Source organism: Equus quagga, chromosome 2 (assembly GCF_021613505.1).
Source record: "Equus quagga isolate Etosha38 chromosome 2, UCLA_HA_Equagga_1.0, whole genome shotgun sequence".
NCBI lineage: Eukaryota > Metazoa > Chordata > Mammalia > Perissodactyla > Equidae > Equus > Equus quagga.
The window spans coordinates 172,243,157-172,269,565 of record NC_060268.1 but is presented as its reverse complement, the minus strand read 5'-3'; the positions used below and the strand labels follow the sequence as shown (position 1 = coordinate 172,269,565).

Below are 26,409 nucleotides of genomic sequence, written 5' to 3'. Positions count from 1 at the left end.
CACAAAAACAGTCATATTCTTTACCTTCATTTCATTCTAAAAATAATCCAGTAGGCTTTTTTTCTTCTATTTACACGTTTGAGTTTCTAGAATCGGTGGTGTGTCTTTAACCGTCAGCTTGTACTCCCCAAATGAGTTCACCCAGGAATGATGCTGGCGGATTCCCACCGGAATGACTTCAACCTTTCTCAGCAAGCTAAGAGTGGCAAGAACACCAGCGTATATTTTCGTGCGGCACCGTCAGGCACCAATATTAAACTCAACACAGTCATGAGGAATTCAGCTCGGGGGCTCAAAGTCAGCATGCTCCCCAGGCGTCCCGAGGTCTCAGGCCTTTCTCTTCCTTTTCAGGTTTATTTGGCAAGCAGTTAAAAAACCAAAATCTAGCACATTCCAGGGCTGTGGTCCCTCCCAAGCTTTTAAAAACCATCGGCACAGAAAGATTCTTCTCCCACCCAGTGGCTCCTGAGTGCATCTGGTCCCTAACCCCAGTGGCTTCTAGGAACCCAATCTGAGAAGATAAACCCAGACTGGTTTGGTGACTCAGAAATGTCAGATAAAGATGACCCCAAGACACTCACACAACACATTCCCAACCCCCAGTGACCCAGACTCCACAGAACACTTTGGCTAGCCTCAGGCAACACTGGGAACTGGTTTCCTCTGCACTTGTGAACCATCTCAGCCCCTTGGGAGGCCTGAGGCCAGGTGGGCAGAAAGGCTGCCCAAGTGGCACCTTGGCTGGGGCAGTCTGGAGAGGTGCGGCGGGCACATTCCCCTGACCTGAGCTCACAGCCCTGAGTCCTCCCAGCTTCCACCTGCAATCTGAGAGTGAAAAGCGACCCAGACTCACTCTCTTGTGAGCTGGGCCAGTAGAGATGTTATGAATCCCAGAGCAGGCTTCTAAGTGCGCCTGCCATTTATCCTTACTTAATGCTGCCACTCTTTTCAAAGTTTTAGAAACCACAAAAAACATTTGGAGTTATATTATTACTTTATTTTCCTTTTTTTAAATGTTATCATTAAAGTCATCCAACATACAGATATTCCTATGGCTCCTTACACATTTTCTTCTATCTAAAGTTAAGTATTTTAGCTATGAGACGAAGAAAATCATCCCATTAAAACAGCAACGCTTCTGAAAAATGGGTTTCATGTTTACATGATGGGAAGTCGACTCCCCATCGACCTACTAAAACTCCTTCAGTCCAGAGCTCTATGAAGACGGCTCACTACCACGCGGGCCCGAGCAGAGAGAGGGCCCCAAAACGACAAGCGATGGGGTTAAACTTTTGAAACAAGCAACTTCTTTATTTATACAGAATAAGAATACAGAAGAAAAGCATCATCTTCCTTTTAGCCCTTTTATTAGTGTGTTTTGCCTCCACCCCAGTTACTGCCTACCAAGCGGTTATGAATAGTAAAAACCAGCTGATTTAAAGTCCCTGAAATGCATGCAACTTAAAATTCCCTAAAGCAAACCATCAGTTCCCAGTTCCCGCGTCTGCTGCTTATTTCGTGGAGGCTGGTGCTGCTGGGTTACCAGCTGTGTCTGCCGTGCTGCTGGGGTCTGGAGCTGCTGCTGCTTTGGCTTCTGCCTGCTGGGTTTCAGTTTGGGGCTCTTCTCCATGTCCGGCACTTTTCTTACTCTTGTCTGCTGCCACGGCCCCCATCTCCATGATTTCCTGCAGCGGCCGATCGGTTTCAAGGGAGCTGGGCTGGAGTTCATAAACCTGGACTTGACCTGGGACATCTATTGCTTTCTGTTCAAGTTTTTCCAGGATGGTCTGAACCTTCCTGACGCCATCTCTCCTGGCCTGACGGACATCAGCTCGTCCTTCGGGGTCTACTGAATCCAGGGCCAGCAGCTCTTTGGTCAAATACTCTTCTATCATCAGATACTTTTTGTCTGTCTTCTTGCCTTCAAAGTTGTCCACAGCCTGCTCCAGCCCCTGTACCTTCTCCAGGATGGCTTCCACTTTCAACACACCCGGATGTTTTGGGGGTGCTTCAGCTTCTCCTGGTTTTGAGGGTGCGGGTTCTGCAGGGGCAGGGCTGGGGGCTGCTCTCTCTTCTGCAGCCACACTCTTGGGGGACGAGGGGACAGCAGAAGGGGCAGGGCTGGGGGGACAAGGAACCTGAGCAGAGGGAACCTTTACTTCTACCTTCTCAGAGGGAGGTGGGGGCTTCTGGGAGACCGGCTGGGACTCTGCCTCCTTACGGATCACCGGAATCGGGATGTGTCCAGGGGGGAGATCTGGTCCCACGGGGCCTGGCTTGCTTTCTGGTTTGTTTTCAGGTTGGGGAACGGGCGAAGGTTCTCGATGGGTCATGGGCTGCTGAGAAGAGGCAAGGACACAAAGACATTTTTAGTAATTGGCTGAGAGTCACAGGCAGTTGTTTGCAGCTATGACTGACTAGAAAGAAACTGGCAAATGGCTTTCGCAAAGTTTAACAGTATAAAAGAGATTTCAAAGTCAACCAACAGCTGCTACAAAATAAAAATATGGTATTAATCATCTCTGTGACCAAACCATTTGTTATGCTTCCATTCATCACCTTGTTCTGTTACCTCTCACTGGATTTTTTGGTAGACGGTATTCCTAGGGCAATGAAAAGAAAACCAGTATTTTCAAATGGAAATACCAAAAACTCATGCTGACTGCTAAGCCAGTTTAACTCAAAGCAAAGCCCTGGGTGAGTCAGACGCTCAGGTAATGCAGCCATGAAGGAATAATTGCCACTTGTCCCCCTTCATGCTGTGTGGACAGCCTCTGTTCAGGGTGTGACCTTCCCACGTCCTGTTTTAGAAAAGTTATAATCTTCTCCCCTAAACTTATGACAGCCTAGTGGTTTCTGCCCAAACTGATATAGTTTTTGAGAATAAGCAAGATGTGCAAAATAGTTAACCCTGTAAGAATGTTGCTTGGTACATCTGCACCAGAGCTAACACTCAGCGGGGCAGCATCTCCGCACTGACTTCTGGCTGCGCAGGCTGAGACACTCTTTAATGTGACATAAACTACAGCCAAATACATATATTTTAAACAGCAAGCATTTATCTTTCCTTTTTTTTTTTTTGCAGAAGATTTGCCCTAAGCTAACACCTGTTGCCAATCTTCGTGCTTTTTCCTCCTGCCCCCCCCCCCCAAGCCGCAGGACATGGTTGTGCACAGTTGCAAATTCTTCTTTGTGAGCTGCTGCCACAGCATGGCTCCTGACAGATGAGTGGTGTAGGTCCCCACCTGGGAACCGAATCCGGGCCACTGAGGCAGAGTGTGCCAAACTTAACTGCCAGGTCATCAGGGCTGGCTCTATAGCCAAATATTTTTAAATGAGCTATGCCTAAAACAAATATCTTGTCTCTTCCAGCATTTAAGTGAATATCTAAAATTCCTTTAAAAATATCAACACATCCTAATTTCATTAACTGGGAAGTAAGAGTTGGACTACATCATCATAATTATTATTTTTTTAAATAAGAGCAGTGTCGCCTTTATTTTTTATTTTTAAAGATTTTATTTTTTCCTTTTTCTCCCCAAAGCCCCCCGGTGCATAGTTGTATATTCTTCGTTGTGGGTCCCTCTAGTTGTGGCATGTGGGACGCTGCCTCAGCGTGGTTTGATGAGCAGTGCCATGTCTGCGCCCAGGATTCGAACCAACGAAACACTGGGCCGCCTGCAGCAGAGTGCACGAACTTAACCACTCAGCCATGGGGCCAGCCCCAGACTACATTATTTTTAAAGTACCCCCAACTTAAACTATTGAAGTCTACTATAATGAATGTTCAGTTAGGTCACATCTTTGCAAGCCTCCAAAAAGGGATCTTTGAACAAGCTATAAAGGGAGGCCACACAAACAAACAAGGTGAAGGGAAGTGGAAATAGGATTAAACACTGTTTCAGCAATTGAAGGAAATATATGGGAAAGAGAGGAGGGGAAGCCTCCAGCTCTGCAAGTGGGCACCTCTTTCCCGGGATTACTGGGCCCGAGTGAGGACTTTGTGGACACTTAGCTTCTGATGCCAGCAACCTCCTTTTCCAGCCAAACTCTCTTGCAACCCAGACATCCTCAACTTTGACTCTTAACCCTCAGGAACCAGCCACACGCCTCTCTGTGGGTTTTAAAACAATGGCTGGGTGAGAAGTGACTTTAGAAATACCTAAGAGGAGGTACTCTACGGCTTGTACTCTTCAAAAATGTCAAGGTCATGAAAGCAAAGGCAGGCCGGGGAACTGCTCCAGATTGAAGGAGACTAAAGAGAAATGCCATCTAAACGCAGTGCTCATGATTCAGATTAGAGCCTGACACAGGAGCAAATTCCTATAAGGGAGACTTGAAAATGGACTGTGTATTACACAATAACATTGTAGACTGTTAAATTTTCTGATTCTGATAATTCCACAGTGATTGTGAACAAGAATGCCTTTTTCTTATGAAAATACTCGAAGTATTTATGGGTAAAGGGGCATGATATTTACAACTAAATCTCAATTAAAATATATAGGTGATATATATAGAGAGAAGAAATGACAAAGCAAATGGAGGAAAATATTAATAAACAGTGAATATGGGTGAAGAGCATACTGGATTTCTTTATATGATTCGTATAACTCTCCTGTAAGGTGCAAGTTATTTCCAAATAAAAAAGCTAAAAAAATAAGAGTAAAAGGAGAGTGATCTCTTAGAGGGCCCAGGACAGTGTCACTATTTATAGTAAAAAGATACCCTGTATTTGTTTACAGAAGGACTTTCTTCTAAAAACTATGGTGGAGGAGCCGGCCCAGTGGTGCAGCGGTTAAGTTTGCATGTTCCGCTTCTTGGTGGCCTGGGGTTCACTGGTTCGGATCCTGAACGTGGACATGGCACCGCTTGGCAAAAGCCATGCTGTGGTAGGCATCCCACGTATGAAGTAGAGGAAGATGGGCATGGATTTTAGCTCAGGGCCAGTCTTCCTCAGCAAAAAGAGGAGGAGTGGCAGTAGTTAGCTCAGGGCTAATCTTCCTCAAAAAAAAAATTAAAATTTAAAAATTTAAAAAAATTAAAACTGTGGCAGAGAATTAACTCAGCTGCTCAAGTCACAGCCAGAGGGGGCTCAGGGTTGCAGAATGTTCTACTGCTAAGGTACAAGCTGATAAAACTAGATGACCTCCTCCTCCAGGAACCAGACCCCCACGTGTCTCCAATGAAGGATGAGTGGACCAGACCCGTGCCTGTAACTTTCACCAGGCCGGAAGGTTTCCCATCCACTCAGTCGGCTGGCTCATCAGCCAGGCAATCTGGTCCTCTACCGCAAAGGAGAAGAAAAGTGTAAGACACAGTCCCTGTCCCCAAGCTCAGAGCCAAGCTGAAGTGAGAATATGAACACTTTTGAAATGCACAAAATCATCACATGCTGAACTGTAAGGGACTCACAGGAGACGCCGTGAGAAGGATGAGCGGGCTTCACGGAAGAGGCAAGACCAGCGTGTTCCTTGGAGGATGGGGAGAACTTGGGTTGTAGAGACATTTCAGGGAGGGGTTTGGCATGAGCAAAGGCTCAGCGGTGGGAATGACAAAATAGGCTTGCAGGGTGAGAAGGGCCACCAGTGAGGAAGGCGACAAGCTGCCTGGAGGAGGCGTGACTGGGCTGTGAGGGGGTCTGAAGGGTCCTCAGAGGGTGTGGTGGGCACTAAGACACCAGACCCCCAGGTTCTGCCCAGCCATTTCCTATCAGGGTGGCTGGCACTCTGCCTCTAAGGCAGCTGCAATGAACAATGAGCAAAAGCTGTAGAAAGTACTACAGGTTCACAGCCCTCGTCCTGCATTTCTGCTGACAACCTGCCATTTCCAGGATCTCACTTTCCCCCAGATAAGGTGTGTAAACTAGGTGGGGCTGAGGGGAGAATCAGGGCACCTGCATGGAGCTCCTCAGCCCCTGGAGAGAGGCTGCTGTGGCCAGTGTGCTGACACCAGCTCCCGTACCTGAGGCCTGTCGACCACGGTGTGCACACGGAGGGGCGAGGGAGAGTGCACTGGTGTGCTGCTTCTGGCTGGAGAGCCCTCCCGGCTGGATGCACCTCGGACAGGCACCCGGAATGGGGATGCTACTTGCGGGGGCCGGGACTCCCAGTCATCCGCCTGGATCTTGTGGTAGACGGGCTGGTGGGTCTGGTATTCACCCTGCTGAGCCGGGTAGTGGATCTTCTGGGCTTGGTGGGAGGGGGGTTGGGCTGCCGGCCGGGTGGCGTTCTGCTCGTGGATCACGGGGATGGGGATGTAGCCCCGGGGGAGCTGGTGGCTGCCCAGGCTGCCCCGTGCGGAGGAGGACGGCAGACTGGCCGAGGAGGATGAGGACGAGCAGTCCGAGGCAGCCGGAGACTGGGATCGCTGCAAGACACAAGGGTAGAGGCCTGGCCCTGAGACAACCTTCAACCTGGCCCTCCGACTCGCCTCCACTGTGCGCCTGCTCAGTGCAACAGGTTTAACAGGACCTCCCAGCTGTGAGCCTTTCCGTTTTCAAGACTGGGAGCTCGGAGTCAAGAGGCCTGGGTTCAAATTCTTAAATGCCCCACAGCTTTCTGAGCCTCATCTAAAATATGGAAAAGCGTGCCCCCTCCCTCACTGGGCTGGCTTGGAGATTCAGTAACATAATCTGTATATGTGCCTTAGCACAAGTGCCAAACACAGGAGGTGCTCAATACATCCCCATTTGCTAGCATTCATCACTCCACTCCCTCCTTCCTCAACCCTTTCCCTGCTAATCTACAGAGAACTCAGCTGGGCATTGAGAACTGCGTCCCCTGTGTGGTCCAAGGCAGGCAGGCCCCTTTCCCTGCTGGGTCACCCTCTATTCACCTAGAAAACTAGGAAGGCATTTCCCCAGCTGCTTCTAAGGATCCTGCTAGCTCAAACTTGTTGGTATTTCTGATTGATGTGTCATTTTTGACATTTATAACAAAAACATTACAAATAGAGGTACTGCTTCTCCAAGAAAGGGGTCCCACATGAACAATGATTTGTCACCCCCAAGTAGGCAGTGAAGCCAAACAGATCCAGAATAGAGCCAAGGGAGGCTATCCCCGCTCCTGTGCAGACGAGGAGCTAGAATCTGTGCTCTAGAACAGTGCCAGTGGGCACAACGGGACAGGGTGCAGATGGGAAACACAAGAGGGCTTAGTGCTCAGGCCCCTGCTGGGTCCACTGCCCTCAAATCTAAGAACCGGACGAAGAACTGTTCTTCAGACATGCGCACACTCAAGTTTTTAAGCGTATCATAAACCCGCTGCCTTCCTGACTCCTTATTTTGGATTTCTTTTTAAACTGTGGGACCCTGGGAGGGCAGGTACGCTGTCTCATTTTCACATCAGGAGAGCTCCAGGCAGTTAACACTTATCAGTAAATACTGAACTAAGTAACAGGGTACCTCTGTGTTTCTGAAATAGAGCGCCCAGTGAGTGAGGAGCATCAAATGAGGAGCCAGAAGGCCGGGCTTCTAGCCCCAGCAACGCCACTTCCACCTTTATGTATTTGGACCAAGCTGTTTACCCTTATGAGCTCCAATTCCTTAACTACAAAAATCAGCCATGATCCCTGCCCAGCTGGAAAAAACACCTGTGAAACACAGGGCAACAATGTGGGGCTGTCTTTGCTGGGTGACCGCTGATGCTGCAGGCCAGGCCCGGATGCCCTGCATCTGATCAGGTACCCGGCCCAGGCCACGGGCAGCAGTCTGAACTCCCAGGCCGTGCCCCACAGGCTGGCATGCCGGGCCTCTTCTTACCTCAGGTCTGTGGGAGGCTGGGGGCTGCGCCACCTCAGCTGCTGTCCCCGCCTGTCCACTCTGTTTATCTGGCTGGGTGGCTTCCGCCACACCCCGCAGAGGTGACTGGGACCTCTGAGGAGCCGCCGTGGCTGCCTCGGTTCGGAATCGCTGCGTCCCAGGCTGGGGAAAGGCAGAGAAAGGGTGTGGCTGCCGGCTCTCGGCGCCATCGTGGAGGACTGGAATGGGAATGTAGCCTGGTCGGAGGCGGGGGTACACAGCATGGCCCTCCCTAGTGGGCAGCAGCCTGGTGCCCTCCCGGGAAGGGCCATTTGCCGAGGATGGCGGTTCCTAAAAGAAAAAGAGAAGAAACACAGACTGGTTAGAAACCAGGAATGAAAGGCTCCTGAAAAGGAAAAAGGATGGTGCTGGGTGCTCCCCTCTTCGAGGGTGACACCCCACAGTGTCAGACAGGACGGCTGAGCACAGGGAGCATGGCTGCGCCCCCTCTTCTGTCAGTCACCTCCTCCCCTATGGAGGCAGCTGTCTGGCCAGCAGTTTAAGAATTAGGGGCATCAAGAAAAAGCAGGTGAGCTGAGGTATCTGTTGAGCACAAGAGAGGTCCCAATTTCCCAAACTGGTACGACAGGTTTCTTTTCTGGGTGACAACCGGGCAGCAGTGTACGTAGGAGAGCCAGTGCCTGTCTCCCAAACCTTCAGAGACCCAGATCAGAAGATGTGAGGAGGATTCAACTCCAACTCGCTAGATTATCGCCAGCTTCTCTGCTTCCTAAAAGGTCCTCACGTTTCCTAACAATACAGAGTTGTGCTGGACCCAAACACAAGCCACAGCTTGGAAATCTTTGCAGAGAAAGGGCGGCGGGGGAAGGCTGCCTCCTCAGAAACACTTTCAGAACAAGCGGCAAGAAAGGGAGATACACAGGGAATACAGAAGCAGCACAGGATGAGGACAAAAACCCGGGGATTAATTGTGCTGGTCTTACGATGCCAACAAAGCCTGCTTGGCCAGGCGGCTGGGGTCCCTCTTATGTCCTCTCATGAAGTTCTCCCTTCAGCAGCCTAGCTATTTTGGGACCCTTGAGAAGGCCAAGTTCCAGATGTACCACAGAGAAAGATCTTGTTTCAGACAACAAGGCTGGCCAGTCACTCACCGGGCAATGTCATTTCTCACCAAGTAGAGCTGGGCGACCCGAGCCAGGGACCCCCAAGGCTTTCAGTCCTATCTCTTGAACACTAGAGGGTCCTTTTACAGCGGAGGGGGCTATGGATGTGCGCCACTTACACACATCTGAGTGGGTCAACTATGAGGAAGGAGAGTGATCCCTCCTTAAGGAGGCCTCTCTCTGAACTGGAAACAAACGCCAGAGGCTGAGCATCCATGAGCTTCTCGGTGTAATCCCCACTGCTGCAAAATGGGTCACAAGTACGGACAGCCAGGAACTGTCCTGCCTTCTGAGTGATGGACCACTGTAGTTCTGCCTTGTTTCTGCAGTTGTGTGCACCAGGTGGCTGACCCTGGAATTTAGCCCTTTTAGACCCATTGACTGCTTCCCTCTTGCTGAGACCCTGCCCCGGGAGGGCCTCCAGCATACAGGAGAGGCAAGGGTGTCACCGTGTCCTTGGGGACAATAGCAGACAGGCACTCTCAGATTAGAATACCCACGTGCTCAGGGCGGCGGCATTACTTTAGCCTGCTTTAACTGTCAGGTCACCCAAGAGCAGGGAGTGGGTCCAGGCCTCACATTCAGAACCGAATTCCTGCTGAGAGACAGGCAGCGAGAGGCACTGCAGAAACCCTGTGCTGCTCAGTACTGACTCCTGACACGTCTTGCGGGCACTGTATCCACTCAGTGGGGCACTCTTCCTTCCAGCCTGAAGCAGGGGCAGGGACAAGTCCTGGAACATCTGTCTGCTGGCTGCCCAGGGGCACTGTTTCCTCCCAACCACGCAAAGCCTCCCGCCTTCTGCACAGCCCACGGAGCTGGGCAGTCAGCAAGCCCTCATCCACAGACCACCTCCTGTAAACATCCTGCTACCGAGCTGCTGGGTACCATGGGGTTACCAAAGCAGCAAGGCACAACCCCTGCCAGTGAGGGGCTTACAAGATGGTGTAAGGCTCCATGAAATGACCAGAAAGCAAAACCACCCGGAGAACATGGGAGGCCCTGCAGATGGGGAACACCATGGGCTTTTCTAGCTAGGATGGCACCATCCTAGACAGGGTGCAAGTTTATTCTTACCTCTACTAGTAACAGTTCTGGGGTAATTCTCTTAACCTCTGTGAGGCTTAATCCCCTTACCTAGAAAATGGAGCTAGCAATATCTACTCCACAGGCCCGTTGTGAGGTTTTATGAGAACATATCAAGAGGGATGCCCAAAAGGTCGAAACGCATGTGAGTTCCCTCCCTAAGGCAGCAGGGGATTATGCTACTCAGACCCCAAAGTGTCAAAGGAATCAAAACTGAAGGACAAAGTTAACTGACGGTGATTGGAGACAGGATGGTGGCTGCCCCTGACGGAAACGGTGATGCATGGCAAGGGTCTTCAAAGAACCTTCTGAGGGCATGGGAATGTTCTAAATCTTTTTCTGGGTGGTGGTAAATGGATGTATACCTATGTACAAATCTACTGAACTATACACTTCCCTGGCACCCCCACGCTGCTCATTCCTGCCACCTGCCACCCACACTATCTGGTTTTAACAGGTGAGAGCTGCCAACCCCACCATCTCTGCACAGCCGCTGCGAGCTGCGCCTCCAACTCAGAATCTTCCAGGGTCTGGAAACCTTAGCTGGGCCTGGCTGAGGCTTGGTTCCTCCTGGGGGAAGCCCATGAACCCAGAAGGCACTGGAGCTGGCCTGCCAAGAGCTGTGCATGTTATGCATCTCACTGAATATACTTTGTACCTCGGTTGAAAGAGAAAAAGGAAGGAAGGAGGGAAGAAGAGATAATGAAGAGCAATTCTGCCTGCCCAAGGGACTGTGACAGCAGAGACTGCTTCCTAGGGCCAATATTCGACCTGGGGCTTAGAAGTGCCACGTTTGGGTCAGTGGAGGAAAGCATGTGGTCACTGTAGGTGGGGGCGGGGGTGTCAGAGTGGCGGTGGGAAAGGGGGTAGCACTAGAAGGTAAGTCCTGAGCTGAAGAAGATAAGGCTGGGAGCCCAGAGGGCTGAGCTGCAAGTGAGGCTCCACGTCCACTGTCCTGAGAGTTGCTGACAAGAGATGCCCCAGCAATGTGGGAGGAACCGAAAGGAGAAACTAGGACACATCAGGAAACGAGAGAAGTCAGGGATGAGAGTAAGGAAGTAAGGGCGAACCAAGGACCGAGGGCAATGGAAAGGAAAGGAAACCGAGGCGGCGAGATGGAAAGGCTGCCATGGCTGGCAGGACAGGAGGAGGAGCGAAGGGAAGGGGCCATCACCAAGACTCGAGTTCTGAGCCTGCAACCAACTAAAAATGATGCTGTGAGCTGGCACAGACTGGAAGGCAGGGATGGTTAAAGGCGGCCTGGAGGCAGGTTCTCCTACAGTCCTGAGGTCTGCGCTCCAGCTTCTGTGTGAATTAACAACCCATTTATGCCATTTAATAAAAAACCACAGGAGCCGGCCCCACAGCCAAGTGGTTAAGTTCACGCACTCCGCTATGTGGGCCCAGGGTTTTGCTGGTTCAGATCCTGGGTGTGGACATGGCACCGCTCGTCAGGCCATGCTGAGGCAGCATCCCACAGAGCACGACCAGCGGGACCACAACTAGAATATACAACTATGTACTGGGGTGCTTCGGGGAGAAAGAAAAGGAAAAAATAAGATTGGCAACAGATGTTAGCTCAGGTGTCAATCTTAAAAAAAAACAAGTTTTTTTAAAAAGAAAAACACACATCTCTCCATGAGCCTCACATGTAAAAGAAGGCCGGCCTCCCCTCTACTCTGGTGGGGTCTTGTTTAGAAAAACACTGCTTTAGGTAAGTTAAAAAACCACATCAGGGGCCAGCCCCGGGGCCGAGTGGTTAAGTCCAAGACGCTCTGCTTCAGTGGTCCCGGTTTGGTTCCTGGATGTGGACCTACACCACTCACTGGTGGCCATGCTGTGGTGGCATCCCACAAACAAAATAGAGGAAGACTGTCACAGATGTTAGCTCAGGGCGAATCTTCCTCAAGTGAAAAAAGAAAAAAAGAAAACCACATCACTTTTACAGAATAGAAAACTAAACACTTCTAAGTGAATGAATAGTTTTAACCAAAAATGAAACTCCTACCCACAATAAGGCCTGTACCAGGAATGCTGACGCCACCTTCTAATGTTTCTACTCTGCTATCATTAGAGCCCTGTCAATAGCAAATGCTTCAGCTTTTATCAATAAAAAGCACTGCCTGAAAGAGTTAAATTGCCCTTTCTATCTTCTACAGTGTTTTCATCACAATGTAGTAAAAAAAAAAAGATATTTTTTAAATGAAAAAAGTAAAAAAAATGTGTAATATTTATGATTTATCCTAGAACATGACTAGAACATGTCTCATCGGTCCTGTAAGAAGTTTTCTCAAGTTCAAGCACAAGTCCAGAAAAAGCCCTCTGCTTACAGCAGCATCTTCCATGTAAGACTCACTATGCGCCCCACTGACTTCAACGGGGACTGGGGAATCCGCCTTCCTGGGTTCTGCCTGTGTGACCACGTGACAAGGCCCACAACCTCAGTGACTGCAGACAACTGTGAGCCTGCCTCCCCGGCTCGATCTGCCTGCAGCTTCTCAAGGACTGATGATGGTACCACAGGAACCATTCTCCAGGGCAGCTTAGCTCATTATCCTTATCTTTGGGCAAAGACATCTGAAATACATACCTATAAAATCCAATTAGGAAATAAGAGCCAGCGTCCTGATGTTCATGGCTTATCTCATCACATTAATTTATAAAATGAATTCCTTAATTCTTCTCCCTTGTTTGTGCACTGCCTTGAAATCCTGAGGCGTGTCTCAGAGGGCACCAAACAACTCCATGAGATGCCCAAGATAAAAAGTAGGAACAATTACCCCAGATGAGCCAAAATGTGCCTTATTAAGTACAAGATATTATTATGAGAAAAGCCTTGGGGTCAGGTTCTAAGTTTGGGCGAGACTTTAGGCTTATTACACAAGTCTTGCTTGCTTAAGAGCGCGTCTAAACTTCGCTCCCGGTTTTTAATAACAATGTGGGCACTAAGGGGACAGCTAGGAGACACAGAAAGAGACTGTGCTTGGTCTGAACCCTGGATCCGCCCCTAAGGATGTGTGCTACATAAACAGCTCACATCCCCCCACTAGACCTTAATTTCCTCAGCTGTAAAATGAAGCGGAGGCCCAGATGTTCTGTAAAGCAGTGGTTCTCAGACTCTAGGGAGCACGAGGAGCACTCAGAAAAGGCAAAGGAAATGCAGACTATAAGCCCAACCCCAACCAAGTCTGATTCGGTAGGTGTGTGCTGAAGCCCAGCCATAACTACACTGAGAAACGGAGCTAAATGAAGTTCCCTCCAGCTCTGACATTCTCTGTGGCCTCTGATTAACTCTGAACACCTACATAAAGCTCAAAAACAAGGAAAAGTTGATGTCACAGAAATATAAAAATGACCACTCTTAACTGCACTCAGTTAAATCACATCAGAAATTGCTGGAAGTCAAGGTGCCCCAAAGCTTCACGTACCAAATGAAGAGGAGGAAGCTGCTGAGCCCTGGGAAGGACTCCTATGTCTTACAAGCAGGGCAGGAACATAAAAGTAGGGCAGGAACAACAGTCCTTGGTCTCGTGCCAGGCACATGCCCACCACTCTGCTGGGGTGTCACGCATTCACGGCCTTAGCTGCTTTGGGAACAACTGGAGAGCAGGGTTTGCCTTGACCCACCCATAAATGGTTCCCTATACAGAGAGTGGCTTCTGAACCCTGAAAACAGCCCCTGGGTGAGCCCCCACCTCCGCTCCATGGTACAGTGCTCTCAAAAGATGGGCTCAACACCTACAAAGCCCAGCCCCCGCCAGTGTGGTCTGAAGGAAGGTAACAGCAACAAAAGGTCACTCTAAGCGCTGCCCCACAGCACTCGCCTTGACAGCCCTGGGTCTCAAGCAGGATACAGATTCCATTAACTAGGATTTTAGGCCAGATGAGCCTTCACACCGGTCAAGTGCTGACTTTTACCAAGGACATTTCTAAGCGTCTAAACAAAGAAAAAAAGATGGAGGGAAATAGGAATCCTGAAACTCCCCGTGTATCTAGGACTTGCATCAAAATTAAGTGGCTGGGCTGAGCTCTATTAGGGAGAAAACAAAAGAAAAACTGCCTTCTAAAGCACAAATAGAGTTGAGCTTCAACATCCTACCAAAACTTCCCATTTGGTTATTACAGGCCATAGAAATGAATCAACTATTATTGCCAATTTGAAATATAAACATTTATTTGCATCCCCACAGCCAAACTTAAAATTCCTCAGTTCCCACTGGATAGTGATCCCACTGTTCCCAGCCGTGTTTGGGGCACATAATGGAGACTGGGTAAATTCTGAATAATAAGAGAAGTCTATATTCACTGAAGTGCGATTACTGTGCTCCTGGTAAGACAAGAGTCTGTGCTGCCCACCAACTCCGTAAGCAATCTGGTCCCAGGTGACTGGAGGCTTTATCTGATGCGCCCTTTATTAAAGTATATATACTCTGTCCTGGGATTACTAAGATGGGTGTCCCTGTGTGTTTCTACCGGGGAAAACGTTTTTAGAAGATGAAACTCAACATTGCTTCTTTTTGCAGCTGAGCCCAAACAGGGAGGAAGGACCCAGCACGAGCCCCTGTCTTCAAGTTGCATCCGGGGCTCCAATACCGCCCCGCTGCTCACCAGCTGCGTGCCCTCAGACAGGACTCCTTGCTACTAAGACTCAGTTTCCTGAGCTGTAAAAATCCCCATGCCTCCCAGGGATTTTTGCAAGATTTAAGTGAAATAAGGCACGAAAAAGTCTTCATAAACCCTGAGCTGCTCCATGACCTACATTATCATGTTCCTTTATTCCACAGATGGACCAGCTTTTCTCAAGCAACAGTTGGTGGACCTACTGTTTATAGAACTGTAAATTTGTGTCTAATTCCTAAGTGGTCTCATCAAGTTGGTAATGAGCCTGTTAGAGTTAGAAGCCCCTTTATCTGAGAGTCTTAAAAGCACTAATTAGCAAGGATGCCACTTTCTCTGCTGAGAACTATCTAAAGTTTCACAACTCGGAAGCAAACCGCTAACAACAACTCTAGGGGCCAGAGCCCTAAACTCCCCTCTCCCTCCAGCAGGCCCCAGGCAGCTCCTCTGAAGCGGCCTGAATTGTGGACAAACTCCCTGCTGAGAAGCACCCACTTGCACTAATTGTGGCTCACATCACATCAGAAATTGCACTCATGCCCGAGGCCCAGAGGAAAAAGCTAAGCCAGGCTGGGGCAGGAGGATCCACCTGGGAGCAGAACATGAACTGCTAGCTCCCCAACATGCTCAATGCACCCCCCATCAGGGCATGTAAGGGGCCTCCAGGCACCAGTGACCACAGCTGGGTATTTCCCCTGCTGGACTGAGTGCCGGGGGCTCAGAGTCAGCATCCAGCCTCCCCAGCCTCCCAGCCCCTGAAGCCCTTCTCTAGGATTCCATGTAGCAGATGTGGCCCAAGGTCACATGGGAAGTCACTGCAGATCCAGGTGAAGAACCCCAGTCACCAGACTCTCAGCTCCTGAACTGACGGCTTCCGGGAAATTAAAAACTACCTACTTCCACTTCAGAAAAAAAGAAAAAGAATAGGGACAGCTGCTTTAATAAATCTAAAGCCCTTGGGGCTGGCCTGGTGGCGCAGCAGTTAAGTTCGCACGTTCCGCTTTGGCGGCCTGGGGTTCCCCGGTTCGGATCCTGCGTGCAGACATGGCACTGCTTGGCAAGCCATGCTGTGGTAGGCGTCCCACATATAAAGGAGAGGAAGATGGACATGGATGTTAGCTCAGGGCCAGTCTTCCTCAGCAAAAAGAGGAGGATTGGCAGTAGTTAGCTCAGGGCTAATCTTCCTCAAAAAAATAAAATTAAATAAATAAATCTAAAGCCATGAATCACAGATGGAAAGTAGTGAAATTCCCATATCGGGAAGCAAAGTCTGTCTGATTTCAAAGAAACCTCCTCATGGTACATTTCCATGGGTTTCTCAAGGCCTTGTCTCGCACTAAGGTGGAATCACCTGGTTCTTCCATCTGCTAGATGCACACCACGCAAGTGTTTGTTGGCATCAGCGTGCAAGGCTTCAGCCATGCATTTTGTACAAAACACAATTTCCCCAAAGAAAAAAGCTCCAGTTCATCAACTGCAGCTCAGGCAAGGGGAGACCATCTCTGACCGATGTTGGCTGCCCTGGAGGGAATTCCTGGGGGGGACTCTCCTCCCCACCCTAAGCAACTACTCAAAGCATGCCTCCTCCAACAACCATACTCCTCCGAGGGAGGGCCATGACAATTAGAAAACCCCTCCCTTTCCTTCCTTCCATGGTGACATTTCCACCCCTTAGAGCTGAGTCCAGAATGGCTGTGCAGATGGCTGGCCCCTCGTTAACATGGCTCAGTTTCCCCCCAACACCAACTAGGCACCTAGCTCCTGCTGGCAGTCTTCAGGCCTGCACAGAGATTCGTAGAGACTCTCCCCTCAAGGAGTCGGGGTTGAGGGTAAACACAGCACCCCGTACAGCACAGGGCAGGAGCCACAATTCCCCTGGCCTGCTTAGGGTGAGGGAGCAGGCACGAGTCTCCAGGTGATGGGGCTGTGGGCTGCAGGTCTGGCTAAGGCTCCAGAAAGCCAACAGCCTTCATCTGACGCCTGGGCTGCACCACCGAGTTACTGCCCAGCTACATACCACCCTCACGAGGGGCACAGGAACTCCAGGGAAGGGTGCTGAGGGTGGAAGGAGAGCCAGCTAAAGTGGTACAAGGGGGATAAGAGGAGGCCTTGCTTCAGAGAGACTTCAGGCCTATCTGGGAGCAGACAGACCAATATCCAATCAAAACTGTCTACCATGTGGGGAAGCCAAACATCCCTCTGTGAACCCCCTCCGCTTCTTACAGGAGCCTGTGATCATTCCCATGGACCACACACACCTGTCAGGCCGGGCCCTGACTCATCGCTTTCCACGCACCAGCCCCCTTGATGCTCACAACCTTGCTAGAAAGTACTGCTGGATGCCTGTTTTACCGAAGGGGAGACTGAGGCTCAGAGACGGTGAGTATCTGAGATCACCAGAACCCAGGTGTGTCTGACGCCAAGGTCAGGGACTGCCTTTCGCTATTATCATCCTTTCATGACTCCTGCGCCATCCGTACACTGTGTGATGAGAACGGTTTGTGGCTAATGTCTTCAAACTCTTCATCTTCCTGGGGCAAAACGCAGCAGGAGGGAAAGCATTTCACTTGGTCCAGTCGAGCTGGGCTGAGGCTCAGACCTGGAACATTCAGTTCGAGTGCGCCCCGGGTCAGGGAGCCAGCGCTCGGTGCTGAGTCACTGCCTGGCTGAGGCAGGACAGCAAGAGTGAGGGCACTCGGCTCCATTCTGAGTCACCACGGCCTCAAGACTCCACATGCGCCCAGGGTCTAGGACGAATCCGGAAGATACAAAAAACCAAGTGGCTGCCTTCTCTTCTGCACACGCATGTGATTTCCTATCCTCCCGCTGTTTGGATTTTTAAACTATTCATTCATTCATTCAGTGTCCTAGAAGAATTTAAAATAACTGAAAAAAACTACAATTCTACTTTAGTGAACACCAAAGCAGTTATTTTGAAATAGGAAATGTCTGTTCTCCAACAGGATGCTAAGGAACTTTCAGTGGAAAATCTCACCTCAATCACTGGGACACAGCTCTGTGCTGGGAGCTCTGGGGCAGCCGAGCTGGGTTTTTTTGTTTGTTTGTTTATTATTATTTTTTTTTGAGGAAGATTAGCCCTGAGCTAACTCCTGCCAATCCTCCTCTTTTTGCTGAGGAAGTCTGGCCCTGAGCTAACATCAGTGCCCATCTTCCTCTACTTTCTATGTGGGATGCCTGCCACAGCATGGCTTGCCAAGCAGCGCCATGTCCGCACCTGGGATCTGAACCAGTGAAGCCCAGGCCACCAAGAAGTGGAACGTGCACACTTAACCGCTGCGTCACCGGGCTGGCCCCAAGCCGAGCTGTTTACAGGCTCCTGATGCAGGCAGTGGGCAATCTGCAATTTGGGGCTTTTCTGAATTGACAGTGAATAAGCAGCTTCACTATGCAATGTCTGGCCTTACTGTTGGCCACACGGGAAAAACGCAAAACTGAAGAGAGACTCCTTTCACCACGCTCAGGGAGTGCCAGGGCTGCCCTCGGCGCAGCTGTGGATCGGCAGCATCTGGCTGCTCTCAGCGCTCAGGCTCTCCAGCAGGCCTGCTCCAAGATGCTGTGTCACTGGTAGGGACAGAAAAGACCTTCTCCAGACCGTGAGGATGAACTCAGGGAATCAATAGTGAAGTTCTTCGTGTAGAAAAGGCCATTCAGAAATGCGATAAAGAGGCACCAGCTCCTACGGGACATCTGGGAGACCAGGACAACAGTGTAGCACGTGGGAACCAAGAGAAGGCTTCCCTCGACACACACACTCCAGTCTGCGCTTCAACACGGGCGCCTTTTCTTTAACCGCCCGTCCACTCCGGAGCCCAGGCCCACGTTTTACTCTTCTCCACACAGAATCATTCGATTTGTACTGAGCCTGTGGATCCTGCCAGGCACTGAGAGGCAGAAAGATGAAACAGATGCAGACGCTGCCTCCGGAACTCTCAGCCCACGGAGACATGACCCCAAGGCAAAGCAGAAAAGTGCTGCCTTTTGGAGGAAAGATTCAAATTAAATTAATGAGGAGTCCAGAGCAGGGACAGCCTGCTTCTAACCCGAGACAGGCAGGAATGCTTCACGGAGAATGGCACTGAAGCAGGCAGAGCTGTCCTCTATATGGCACTTAACATCATGCCTTGCACAGAGCAGGCACTCAGCAAATTTCAGATGGGATGAAAGAGGGAAGACTTGGGCCCATCTCCTAAGTGCAGACCCAGGCTCAGGAAGTGAGCCAACATTTCCGATCAGCTGTACAGACACAGACCCAGGGCTGTTTATTCCCGAGGCTGTGGCTGGCGGGCTCTGAGTATGAAGGACTACAGCCTGGCCCACTCTGGGCAAGTCTTTCAGGCTTCCCCAGTGGGGGTAAACCTCTGGCCACAAGACTCTTTTTGTTTTGTCATAACTGACAGGCCTCAGGTCAAGAACATCCCCTCTCCAAGTCTATTTTCTCACGCATAAGATGCACCTAGTAGGTTCAATCTTAGAGAACTGCTTTGAAGATTTAAAGAGATAAGGTTTGTAAAAGCATCCACCAATGTCTGGCACATATATATAAACACGTTGACAGACAAAAAAATATTAGGTTCATTCCTTCCTAAAGAAGCTCTCTCTGATTAAGCTTTCACAAACTGCCTGGCTTCCTGAAAAGCTGCCAAGGCCCCCAGAGAAATCTTTGTAGAAATATGCAAAGACTTGGTAACACCAGGTATCTCACAGAGTCACACAATGCCAAGCGAGGGGGGGGGGGATCCACTTCCACATCTGCAAAAGGAGGGGATGTGCTTAGATTCCGAAGTCCAGGTATGAATCTAAGAACTGAGGCAGAGGAAGACCCTGGGGCTGGAGACTTGATTCACAGGCAACGGGGAGCCGGGAAGGGCTGCAGATTTCCACAGTCAGGTATGATAGAGCTTTCTTTAGCGTTCATTAGCACTAGGGGGTCCTCAGAGATTCCTCATAAGCAAGGCCTTTGTCTTCTGCTCCCAGTTTTTCTATGTAAGGTGTCTTAAATACTTAAGAACAACATTAAAACAGCACAAATGTGAAGGAGAAAGAGCAGGTTTGGATTATGCATGGCTTCCTATTTTTGACGATAAACATCAGATCATTTTAAAACGCCAATAGGAAGTAATAAACATGTAGAGTGGTTTATATAAGGCAACCATGTGTCATTCCAGAAACGAGGACAGCGCTAATCAAGCCTCATGGGTGGTATGAAGCTTTCTGACTCACAACCAGCCCTAAGAGCATCAAACAGCTAAGCCTTCACCGGCCCTGGCTAACGTCAAATGCCACCACCATCCTGTGTACCAACTCTACCCTCACAAAGGGCAAACCTACTGTACAAAACAGGGGACCAGTTCTTGCATAAGCCAAACACAGACTGTTCTTTAGAGGGGAAAATGACGGTCTTGGATGAGCTGGACTCCTAAGGCATCTGGCCATGTTCTCTATCCCCAACAAATCACTGGTCATCAGTGGCAAAGGAATTTGCTCTGCCGTAACTGCAACTTGCTGGAAATACAAAGGAAAGAACGGCCACTCATTTCCTGACTGTGCTCTGATTCTGCTGGGAGGCATAAGAGCTTGCAATCGATCTGCCAAAAGCAAAATGATCTCATCTTCAAGAAAATTCAGGAGGCTCTGCTGAACCTGAAGCAGAATAAATGGGTGTCTCTACTTCAAGCATAACTCAAAACATCTCCAATTTCCTCTGAAAGGATATTCTACCCATCTCTCACAGGGCCTGCGTATAATCTGTCAAATTATTACAGTGAGCTTGTGCTGGGAGAGCGAGACAGGAAGGAAACCCCCTGGCTTGCTTCCTTCTGCATAGAGGAGGGTCTTGGGACCACCCTGAGTCTGACCACCTCCCCACACCAGGCACTGCCACTTTGCCGATTCCATCCATCCCCGTGCCACCCCCACATTCACACTCCCAGAGGCCAGCCACCGGGGAGTTTCACCAAGAAGGAAAACAGAGGCTCTGGCAAACGCTCTGTAGGTTAGATGTTAAGCAGGTGCCACTTGAGGGAGTCCAGGGCCTACGTGCAGGCATACACTATGTCACAGGGCCCCACGCACTGCCCCTACAAAATGGGAATGCCGTCCTTCAGTCTGGCTGAATGAGAATCATCATTTTTTGACTTACAGACTTCTGGGCCCTTCTGAGCGATTCAGATTCAACAGGGGGTGGGGGTGGCAGGCGGGTAGCAGGATGACGCAGCTGGTCATCTGTGTTCTTAAAAGGCTTCCCTGGAGACTGCCAGGCTTAGGAATCTGTGCTGGTGACCTCCGAGTTCCGCAAAGCTAGAACAGCCCTGCTCCTTGACGGAGGGGGGTCTCCCTCTGGTCCCGGCGAGGTTTGTGAGGGGGCAGCCCAGCGACATACTCCAAAGTATCCAGCCTCTGTTTATTCAGTGAGGACACCCCAGAGGAGCGGCTGCACCGGAACTGAGCATCTCTTGATTCCAAAGCCAACGCCACCCTCTCTGCCAGGGAAGGGGCCTGGACTGGTATGAACTTGCCAGGGGATTAGCAGGAAGCCCACGTGTGCAGAAAATCGATATCCAGGAAGGCTGCAGGTGGGGAGGTTCAACGGCTCAGAGTGGAATTGGATAAAGCCCACTGTCTTTGCCTCTAGCTGTACTGCCTCTGCAATGAAGGGCAAGACACTTGCTTTCACTTGCTCCCTCTGCCAAAACAGGGATAATGAGGGGCCAGCCTGGTGGCACAAAGGTTAAGTTCATGCGCTCTGCTTTGGGAGCCCGGGTGCAGACCTATGCACCACTCATCAAGCCATACTGTGACAGCATCCCACATACAAAATAGAGGCAGAGTGCCACAGATGTTAGCTCAGCAACAATCTTGCTCAAGCAAAAAGAGGAAGATTGGCAACAGAGGTTAGCTCAGGGCTAATCTTCCTCACCAAAAGAAAAGGGGGGGTGGGGGAGTGGATAAAGAGCCACTTTAACCACTTCAGGGGAATGTGGGACGATCAACTGAGGACAGAGGATAAGACTAAATAAAACACCAAGTTCTAGTCTTTCTCTTCTTTCCGTAAAAGTCATTCCTTTACCAAAATGGTTAAACTGTAAACACCCAGAAGCTGTGTTCCCCAAAAGAGGCCTTCCTCTGTTTTTCATGCTCAATGAATAGCTCTTTATTGACTGATAACATCCCCTCTTGAAGGTAAGGATGCTTGGAGGGTCCTCTCGGCCCAGGTCCTCCAAAATGACCCTTTTCACATTCCACATTATACACCAGGACCCTTTTCTCGTTATACAATAAGAAACCAATTTCTGATATAAAGTAATACTGAATTTCCACTGTATTTAGTCTGGAGTGAGGTGTACTTCATATAAGTGAAAGTAAATTAGTCACCCAGATGTTCTGTGTGTATCAAAGCACGTGTTTGTAAAGCAAGGCAGTGCAAAGAGCTAATGAAGCGAATGTTTTCTCCTCACGTCTTGGTGCCATGCTGACAAATCTCAAGTAGTTAATTTGGTAAAGAGAAGTCTTTTCCTGAGTTAGTCACATCCAGCCACTACCAAGCAATGACAGCACAGAAGTTACCCACCCACACTAGGTGGTCAGGAGGACACAAAAAATAATCAATTATTCCAGCCCGCACACTTCACAGTTTCATAAAAATTCAAGACACTTCTACCTTCTTCTGAACAGATACACTGCCTGTTATTAGGATTTTCTGGTCCAGTTCTCTGTCTGCTGTTAGTACTAGCTGAGTGACCACTGGAAACACACTTGAATTCTCTGGGGTTTTTCCTCAGTAAAATAAAGAGGTTGAACTAAAACATCTTTAAGCAGCTTTCAACCTTAAAATTCTGACTGTTAAATTTTCAAATCAACTTTTCCAGCGTCAGACTTCTGACTCAGTAGCTCTTACTTTCTACTTGTGGGGAACAATAACAGTAACTCCACCTGTCTTTCCCCTCTTGAAAGGGATAACGAAACCACAGCCTAACCCATCCACCAGATGGGTAACCGAAGATCTCAACTTGCTGGGTGAGTTTCACACTGAAAACAAACTACTGGCAATCTGGGTCTCGTACTGCACTCACAGTGGATATGTTCAAACTTGATCTTCACGCATAACCAAGGATGCCAGCAGACTCTGACCATCCCTGTCTCTATAGGAAGGAAGCCTCAAAATGATAGCTTTTTGGGTTTTTTTTTTTTACTACGCTAAAGATTAACATCCATGCACACTGCAGTAATAGGGGGGGTTTGAAAAGAGCATTAGTTTCACCCAACAATGGGCTGACCAGACACACAAAAAAGAATATATAAGTATGCCCAGCCCAGCTAAGTACAGCCTCTTGTACTAATTTTCAGAAATAAATACACAGTTAATCTCTTGTAAACGTAAGCTGCTGAATATATAATGTCTCACTGTTGGGCACCAGAGTGTTAACACTAGTTTTAAGAAAAACGCACATAAAAATGAAGGTGTATAATACAGATCTTTTTTCTAAAATAATGATGTAAAAAGCATTTTTAATTTTGTGAATTTTTAAATCTTCAAAATAACTTACTGGCTCTTTACAGCTTTTATGTTTATTTTGCCCAGACAGCATAACATTACTCTTTCTTTACGTGTATTTCTTTTTCCCAAGACTTTTATTTTGAAAAAGCTCAAATTTACGGAAAATTACAAGAGTAGTACAGTTCTAACTTTTTAAATTAACAGACATTTCAAATTTGTATTTTCAAATTTTCATGTTCCTAAGGGTTAAGTAGTACATATCCTTGCATATACGTAAAAGAGGCATATTTCTGCTGTATTCACAAAAGTATTACTATTCAGTTATTTGTGTGTTAGAAACAAACCCTAGGTATTTTCATACCATAACAAGGAAGGGAATGTATGCCATTAAAAAAAAAAATCATTCTCTTTCTCGCCAGTGTGAGGCAATGTCGTAAGGCAATGGCCAACTATGAGACAGTCTCACGTATTTAGTTTAGAAACTGCCTGGAAGAAGAGCATCTTGTTTTTAAACAAGTCACACTAGAACATATTCTTCTTGAAAACGGTTTCAAGCAATAATACAATTCTAATTTCAAACGCAGAAAATGGGAAAAAAAGGAATGTATTCACATCACTCTCCTGAGTCACTCTGCGCCTGAGACTGGAGAGCAAAGTCAAGAAGCCCCTCAACCAAGTGGGGGACCTTCAGGGGGTCAAATTCCTACGAGACCACCACCCAAGCCTGCGAACCGGCCCCTAGCGCCCACGGAAGCGCGAGCAGCACAGCGAACCCGGGAGCTCAGCCCGGGGAGCGGGCGGCGGCCGAGGCCGCGGCGGGGCCTGGCCCGGGCCTTCGGCGCTGACCAAGGCCGCCCGCCCCTCCCGGGCCCTCGAATCGAGCTGGTGGACCAGACGTGGCGCCACCGCGCGGGTCGCACTTCCCGGGCCGACCCCTGGAAACCAAATGCGGCCCGGGGAGGACAGTCCCCTCCGTGGCCCTCCCCCTCGCCCCGACGCCGGCCAAGGGCGAGCCCGGAGGGGCTCGTAGGGGCGCCGCGGGCCGAGCCCTGGAAGCCGGCGTCCGCCGGGGGACCGTGCGTCCCAGGTGGCCTTCACCGCCCTCCGGGGCCGGGCGCCTCGCGTCCCCGCAGCCCGGCGCCGTCCCCCACCCTCGCCGTCCAGGGGGCCGCCGGCCGGCGCAGCGCGGGCCTGGCTCACCTTGGGGCCCTCGGGGGGCACGCGCGGGTCATTCCACGTCGTGGTGCGGCTGTTGTGGTCCACGAAGAAGGGCCAGCCGGTCTGCGGGTCGATCTTGATCTCCCAGCCGGGGGGCAGGGGGTCGCGGTCGCTGGCGCCGTTGCCGGACGCCATCTGCACCATGGGCGAGTGGGTGGCAGCGCTCATGCTGGGTCGGGGTCGGCCCGGAGGGGCGGCCGCCGAGGTGCCGGGGTGCGGGGTGCGGGGTCTCGGGGTGCTGGGTCGCGGGGTGCCTGGTCTCCAGGCGCCGAGTCGCTCACTGGCTGCGGCCGGAGCAAGAGCCGTGCGCGCCGCCGACGTGTCCGGGAAGCCGGCGCCGGGCACCTTTATGAATTAAAGGAGGGGGTGACGTGGCCCGAGAGGGGTGGAAGTGTCTGGAAATAGCCTCCTCGCTGCCAAAGGGGAAGGAGGAGATAAAGGGAGGTAGCAACTGGCCGGCTAGAAACTTCTGGTCCCATCCAGAGAAGTTGGCGGCGGCGCGAGCTGGATGCGGAGCTCCGCCCTGAGTCATTGGCTATAATCGTGGCGGGGCGGGCCGGGGGCGGGGCCTCAGCCCGGCCGCCCCCCCCCCCCACCCTCCCCCACCCCCACCTCTGTCCCCGCCTCCCTCGCCCAGCGACAGGAGACTGGGGGTCGGGGGGGGGGGCCCCGGGCTGAGATCGCCCAGGGGTGGGTGGGGGTGCTCGCGCACCTGCGGCCAGCGGGCGGGACGAGCAAGCCCCGAGGCCATCGTCTGTGCGCCCAGGGCCGGTTTCGGTTTCCAGACTCGCTCCCTCTTCTTGAAGCCGCGTGGGTGTTCCCGGGACCCAGAGTCCGCGAGCCCGGTGCCTGCTGCCGCTCCTTCGTATAAAAACAAAGTCATCGTTAGCCTTTAAAGTCCTTGGTCTTCAACTAGAGCCTTGCCCCCGACCCCCACCCGCTTTGCTCCCTCATATACTGATACTCAGGGACACGGGCGTCCTTCAGTTACGTTTTAATCACTTTTTTTCACAGGCTCAACCGCTGTCCAGAAGGAGGTTTGGAATGTTGATCTGACACCATAACGAAGCCAGGGAGAAAATGGAAGAGCAAATGGAAACTCACCTGCCTGCCTTTTGAAACCCAACGAAGAAAGATTGCATCAGCTCCTGGACCTCATATCTCAAATATAGAAACTCTCGTTGCAGTGAACAACTTTAAAGAAAAATCACATCCTTTGGGGTTTTGGTCTTTTTTATGGTGGAGGCTGATTCTTGCTATCCTCAATCTTGACCTTATTTGGGAAGTGGAGACCAAATCGATGCATGAAAAAGTTTTGTTTGGTTGATTCAGTGGTGGTTGCACTTGTAGCCTCAACAGGGCATCCCCATTCCTCTGGGAGAGAGAGAGGGTGCTCCAGATAGAGAACGTTTCAGAGCTTCCACTTTAGATCCTTAGGCCTGCAGACTCATTCCTTCCCCCAGAAACATTTTGAGATGCTGCCTTGCACTATTGTGGGGTCCAATTTTCCAACTCAAATTCAGAGAATACCCGGGGACCCTCCACAACACCTTTTGTCTCTTTCTGCCCTCAAATTACTCCTTTTGGAGCAAATGCTAGAGAGGCCTGCTGATTATTTCCGGTGGAATGGTTCCCACTTACATAGGTTTACTTATCAGCTTTGAAGTCCAAAAATGCAGTGTTGTGAAAACACAGAGGTGATTAAGCTACAGGGACTGACTCAGGTCACAAATACACAAGAGACTGATGTATAAACCCAAATGCCAGTGTACTAATTTACCATCAGAAATATTACTTTTGAAGGAGCTGGAGCCTCAAGTTCATTGGTCAGTGTCTATCTGATTCTTACTTATATCTGAAGCTCTGAGCACTGGGCTGGGCCCAGAGTCCATATTCAATAAATACTGATGTTTATTGAAGATTGAATCCAAAGTGAATTTTTATGTCTATCTTCTTCCTTTGCTCACTTAGCTTTCCACTTCAACTACAGTTTAAACACTGAGAGCATTCTTTCCTGGCTTTTTTTTTTTTGCTAGACAGAAGCAGGG

The 26,409-nt window shown here is 50.0% G+C and overlaps 1 protein-coding gene across 2 annotated transcripts; it reads right to left on the bottom strand.

Moving 5' to 3' along the window:
• Positions 1 to 975: 975 nt before the first annotated feature.
• Positions 976 to 24,875, bottom strand: BAG3 (BAG cochaperone 3). 2 transcript variants are annotated; one of them, XM_046653777.1, is made up of 4 exons: positions 24,344 to 24,875; positions 7,763 to 8,092; positions 5,965 to 6,369; positions 976 to 2,336 (listed from the first exon to the last, which is right to left on the bottom strand). In XM_046653777.1, the coding sequence occupies exons 1-4, from the start codon at positions 24,527 to 24,529 to the stop codon at positions 1,512 to 1,514; spliced, it is 1,746 nt and encodes a 581-aa protein (XP_046509733.1). In that variant the 5' UTR covers positions 24,530 to 24,875; the 3' UTR covers positions 976 to 1,511. The 2 variants fall into 2 exon arrangements, with proteins under 2 accessions (XP_046509733.1, XP_046509732.1); XM_046653776.1 differs by having other exon boundaries at positions 976 to 2,339; positions 24,344 to 24,806.
• Positions 24,876 to 26,409: the final 1,534 nt, after the last annotated feature.

What these genes read in the sequence shown, in the direction of transcription:
- BAG3 (XM_046653776.1), bottom strand. Translation starts at nt 24,529, where the DNA reads ATGAGCGCTGCCACCCACTCGCCCATGGTGCAGATGGCGTCCGGCAAC. An exon ending in TGCCCCCCGAGGGCCCCAAG is followed by an intron (nt 8,093 to 24,343) that starts GTGAGCCAGGCC and finishes TTTTTCTTTTAG; the next exon opens with GAACCGCCATCCTCGGCAAA. An exon ending in CCGTGGTCGACAGGCCTCAG is followed by an intron (nt 2,340 to 5,964) that starts GTACGGGAGCTG and finishes GCCTCTTCTCAG; the next exon opens with CAGCCCATGACCCATCGAGA.